The sequence below is a fragment of the Buceros rhinoceros genome, unplaced genomic scaffold (assembly GCF_000710305.1).
Source record: "Buceros rhinoceros silvestris isolate BGI_N320 unplaced genomic scaffold, ASM71030v1 scaffold24750, whole genome shotgun sequence".
NCBI classification, from domain to species: Eukaryota; Metazoa; Chordata; class Aves; order Bucerotiformes; family Bucerotidae; genus Buceros; species Buceros rhinoceros.
The window spans coordinates 293-5,380 of NW_010390645.1; the positions used below are offsets into that span (position 1 = coordinate 293).

Genomic DNA, 5,088 nt, shown 5'->3' on the forward strand with positions numbered 1-5,088 from the left:
CCAGGGGAGCTGAAGGCAGATCCTGCAGCTCTGATGGCATCTCTGCATCTGCTGCCTTCTCCCACTCTCAACCTTGAAATCAAATACACCAAGGTAAGTTGTGTTCGTTTGTTCTGGCAGGGAAATTCGTGGCTTTCCCTCCAAAAGGGGGGATTTTGCTTAAATCGGTTTGATTCTGCCATAATCAACTTGAGCGCTGAGATAAAAACTACTAAAAGACTGCCTTGAATCTGTACTAAAGGAAACCGATTTTTACCCTGTAATCATCTGAGAAACCACAGGCTAACAGAAAAGCAAATCACATCTGATGGGACCGGCTTTCCTACTTCTTCTCTTTAAACATATTTTCTACAGAGCTGCTGGGGTTTATTTCAGTGCAAAATCAGTAGTTCTCTAAAATGTTTCAGCTGCTGTAGATGTACTTCAGAGGAAGTTACTCTGCGTACCTGTGTATCTCAATCAGAAAATAAAAATGTTTTCTTTCTTGAATTACCCTGTGTGCCCAGGGGACCCTTTTACAATTCCTGGAGGAGTTTTAGTATTACCAGGTTGTTACAGCACTGGAACAGGTCTTTCTACTAACTTCCGTGATACCTGAATACAACCCTGATCAATATTTCAAGAGGGCATATTTTTTCCTACTAACCTTTAAGATTAATTTTCATAAAGAGAGGGTTAAAAGCAAACTCATTGGGTCAGTGTAGAAAAATCTGCTGGTTTTCTATGGGGTATTATGGGACTCAATTGTTTCTGACAATTAAAATGGGCTTTAAGCCATTTGTTTGTAAAGGCAATTTGAATTTTTAAATTCGTTTATGGATTTTGAATCTTAGAATCTCTAGTTAAAGAAAGTTTTCATTTCTATGGGAGAAGTTTCAAACGTATTGTACAAACAGATTACAATGTGTCAGACTTTGTTTCTAATTACTGAGTAACTTAGTAGGAAAAAAAGCACATCAGCACTGGAAAAAGGTGGTAACATTTTTATCTACTGGAAATACAACTCCAGGAGCTTTAAAGCTGGTAGGAAACTCATTTTGGCTGATGTAGTGTAAATTTTTTCCTCCATATCATCACTTTAAAAGCTTTTCATCTTTTCTTTTTTAAGTGGGTGCCAAAACTAATTTGTCCTCTAATTTGTTACAGCAATTCCATGTTCTAGAAGAATGTTTCAGAAGAAAGTCAACTATTTTAGATTTCATTGCATTTTAATGCAAAATAAAAGAGGCATATGGTTTCTTGCCTACAATTTCTTTGAAAATAGCTTAAATAAATCAGGAATGCAGTTATTTGATCTTGTGTGCCGTTACACTTTGGGAGCAATGATACTGTGTAAATAGTATTTGGCATTAATTTTGTTTATTGCCGGTTTCACTGTGAAATATGCTTCCGGAGTGTTCGGTGGATAGTACAGGAGAGGAGGATCACAGTCAGTTTGCATAGTAAAGTGTACTTGTGTTTCTCTGATCTAAAACTAGAGAACTGGTTCTAAAAGTCTCTGAAAAAGGTAACAGTCAGCAGCAGCCATATCTTCCTATCTATGAGAACCTAAGCTGGAGGGTAACCCTTAATAACTCAGAATGTATAGTGCCGTCACCTCAGAAATGTGTAAGATGTTACATGTTTTATACTAATGGAAAAAGTAAAAGGAAGTTATTTTTATTTCAATATTAAGCCAAAAACAATGGCAACATGCTGCTTCTAAGCTTGGCTTTGAGACATTGGGTAACTCCTGGTTGCTTTTGAGAGAAATTTGGTTTAGGGCAGGTATCGAATATTTCACTTGGCTTATCCTCTGTCTCACTCTTCCCTCCTTCTGGAGTCTTCAGCTTGGAGTCCTGTCTTGGGCAGGACTTTTATCCAGGATCCACTTTCCCACCTATTACAAAGAAAAACAATCAAAAATGAAATAATGGATTGTAACTTGATTCTTTCTTTTGTGGGAGTGATTACTTCATGTCTGAAATGACGAACAACTTCCACAAACAATAAATAACATTAGGCTGAAACACTTCAGCAAAAACAAAACAAAACCAAACCCCTCCACCATCCCCAAACCTTGTAAAATCAGACATCTGTAAGCATTCCTAGCAGCCTCTCTCCTGCTTCTTAGCTGAGCATTCTGAATAGACAACCAGGACGTGGAATTCTTGAACTCTTTATCATAGCTGTTTCTGAATGTAAAACCATTTGGGAGTTATTTCTTCATAAAAATAGAGGTATCTGTGAACACTGAAACTAAGCGAAGTAATTTTAAAATACGTTTTGTCAACTAAATCCCATTTCTGGAATTCTAAAATTAGAAAAAATTTTTTTTAGGCTAGAACATGTTAAAATTCCAGAGATTCCTAAAAGATGTTTGTTAAAGATCTGTAGTACATACCAGAAAAAAAAAGTAATTTTATTATTCATTAATTGTTAAAACACTACATTACTCTTGGAATTACTATGTGAGCTCCTCCCCAGAACAGAGATAAAACAAATAGTAACCATGTAATTTTCGTTTACTTGATTATTTAGAAGAATTATTGAAACCTGTGAAATATTCCTCTGGTAGGTTTACTGAAGTGAGCAGAAAACTGTTAAGTCCTTCTGATCTGTACACCTGATGTAGTGCACAGAGGCAACGCAGTTTTCCATTGAATAGTAAAAATACATTTAGTGATGAAAATTACATGATGCCATGGTTTTATGTAACACGTTCAGCAGTACTGGGAATCAGCCCATGCTTCTCTTAAAAAACAGCATTAGAAATGTTATTCCCAGCTTTCTAATACCTTGGCAGGGTCTCTGTGAAAAAGTGTTTCAGATGTGTGTAATAAGAATTGGTGAAGAGGCTGTCAACCAGCCATGAAGATGAGTGGTCAAGCACACAAGGTTAGAGCTTTCCTGTGTGGCTGGCAAGTACTAAAACTGCTAAATCCAAGATTATCTCTCTTTGTTGTGATGGCTCCTTAATGCTCTACCACTAACATGAAGATTTGGAGAGGGACTGCATCTGCAGAACAGTGGATCTTCCAGTATTGCATGGAATTAGGTTATTCTACAGCCCTGCGGCACAGCAAGCCCTCCCCAGGAGCGTGTTGGCAGTGCTGTGCTCTGTACGTAAGGGGCATGTAGATAGGAAGGGGACCCAGCCCTCTCCCTGGCAACAGGTCATGCTTCTCCAGATGTCACCTTTATGCCAGAAACTCTCCCAGAACAGGCTGCTCCAGAGGCATCAATGTGTGAGATAACCTGTAGCATGATTTCCAGCGAGGACACGTTATGAGCATGTTTTGTACAGTAAGCACAGCCCTGAGGTGATGGCTCTGAGAACCTACAGCTTCTGAGAGTGGTCAGCGGGTTCTCAGCTTAGGGTTATACTGATGCATCCCTCTTTCATGCTCCACGAAACCCCATTCTCCCTCCCGAGACTTGAGCATCCCCCAAGTATCAGACAGTAGATGTGGAATCAGTCCAATGGATTGAGCCCTTTGCAGCATTTTCCTCCTGTCTCCGTTTGAGGGACTAAGGGTGTTTCTACAGGATATGTCTACCCTTGCTTTGTTATGGCATTATCCAGTCTGCTTTACAGTGTATTTTCACAGCATTTTAGTAAGTCTCTGACTTTAAAAGACAGCTTGGTATGAAAGGAGGATCCCTGCGGTTCTGTCCTGGCGTAGCTCTGTCACTCCATCGTGTAACTGAGTGAACAAACATTCTGTTTGCATCATGTTGGGGACATTAATCCAGCTGGGTGGTTTACATTTTGTTTCTTGCATGCCAACTGATTTAAACCTGAGGAGGAGTTGAAGAACTTTAGCATAAGGAAAAGCTGAAGAACTGTGATTTTGAGAGCTTTTTATGACAAGGTGCTTTAAAGGGGTGAAGTTACAGCGCTGTGGCAGGGAAGAGGTACAGGAACATTTCTGCAGTAATAGCCTGTGAACTGGCTGACAAGGCTATTTCTTTCCTGTGTCAAAGGGTTTGCCCCCATAGGCTCGAACAGGTCAGTGTCTAAGCACAGAGCAGGTACGCTACCCAGCAGGCAGCAGAGAGCCACATACAGCAGGTTGTGTTAAATGTAGGCAAACAGCTTCTGGGTAGACAGGAACTAACAAACAGACACGTTTCCAATTCTCACATAATAAGCATTTGGGTTTGAAGTGTTTTGTTACTAAGTTTCTGTATTTTCATTCCCATTGTGCTTTCTTGGCATTGCCCAGAACTGAATGCTGCAGAACACAACTATAAATTCTCCTCACCAAAATTTCAACTACATGTTTTCCAGATAACATTCTATACATTAAGATAGGAGGCAGGAAATCTTTATTTAGAATAATATGCAGGATCTTTGTAATTTTTTGAACTGAAGACAAGCTTTGGCGAAACTCAGGTAAGTGATGAATACATGTAATTTCTACCTGTCATTAATGCCTTTTGAAGTCAGATTCAGTGGCTGATACCTGAAGAAATCAGCTAGCCTTTTGGGTCAGCTCAGTGAGCACTGTCCAGTTACAAAAGATGGGCACAGAGAATTAGAGATGTTTGCATGAAGAGCAGACAAAAAGAACAGCTACTTTTCCCCGTTGCAGAGCACTAGAGCATCTGATTCGGTCACTAGATACGTCCCTCTGTATGATCATATATGAAGTTTTAGGATATAAACTGTATTTATGTTTACGGTTGTATTTATGTTTACAGTTTGAATTCTCTTCTAGGGTGTTCATAATTTGGGGTTCATATTACAATCTATCAACCCATATAGCAATTGCAAACTATTTATGCACTTCTTTCCAATTAACAGCCTAAATATAGGAGTCTTTCTTTCCTCCCAAACCTTTAAGGTCTTCTGCACAAACCCAATTTACCCAGGTTTTGCATGAGGGATCAAGAAAAAATTGTAGTCTTATGCATATCCTGTCCCATGCCTTTGCTTACTCCAGTACAGCTGCTGTAACCATGTTAATTCAAGAGCATTAAAAATACAGAACCTAGCAGACTGAAACTGGCAACAACTAGATCCCTACTGCAGATAACAACTCTGTTACTGAGTAGGTAACTCTTACAGCAGTGACTTCTTACTGTGCTGAATTTTTAGGGAAA

The 5,088-nt window shown here is 39.2% G+C and overlaps 1 protein-coding gene across 2 annotated transcripts in view; it reads left to right on the forward strand.

Moving 5' to 3' along the window:
- ALDH1A2 (aldehyde dehydrogenase 1 family, member A2) overlaps positions 1–5,088 on the forward strand; it is a 55,895-nt gene that overhangs the window by 215 nt on the left and 50,592 nt on the right. For both annotated transcript variants that reach the window (XM_010138574.1, XM_010138581.1), the window contains exon 2: positions 16–93. In XM_010138574.1, the coding sequence (XP_010136876.1) occupies positions 16–93 (78 nt within the window). The remainder of the gene's footprint in view (positions 1–15; positions 94–5,088) is intronic.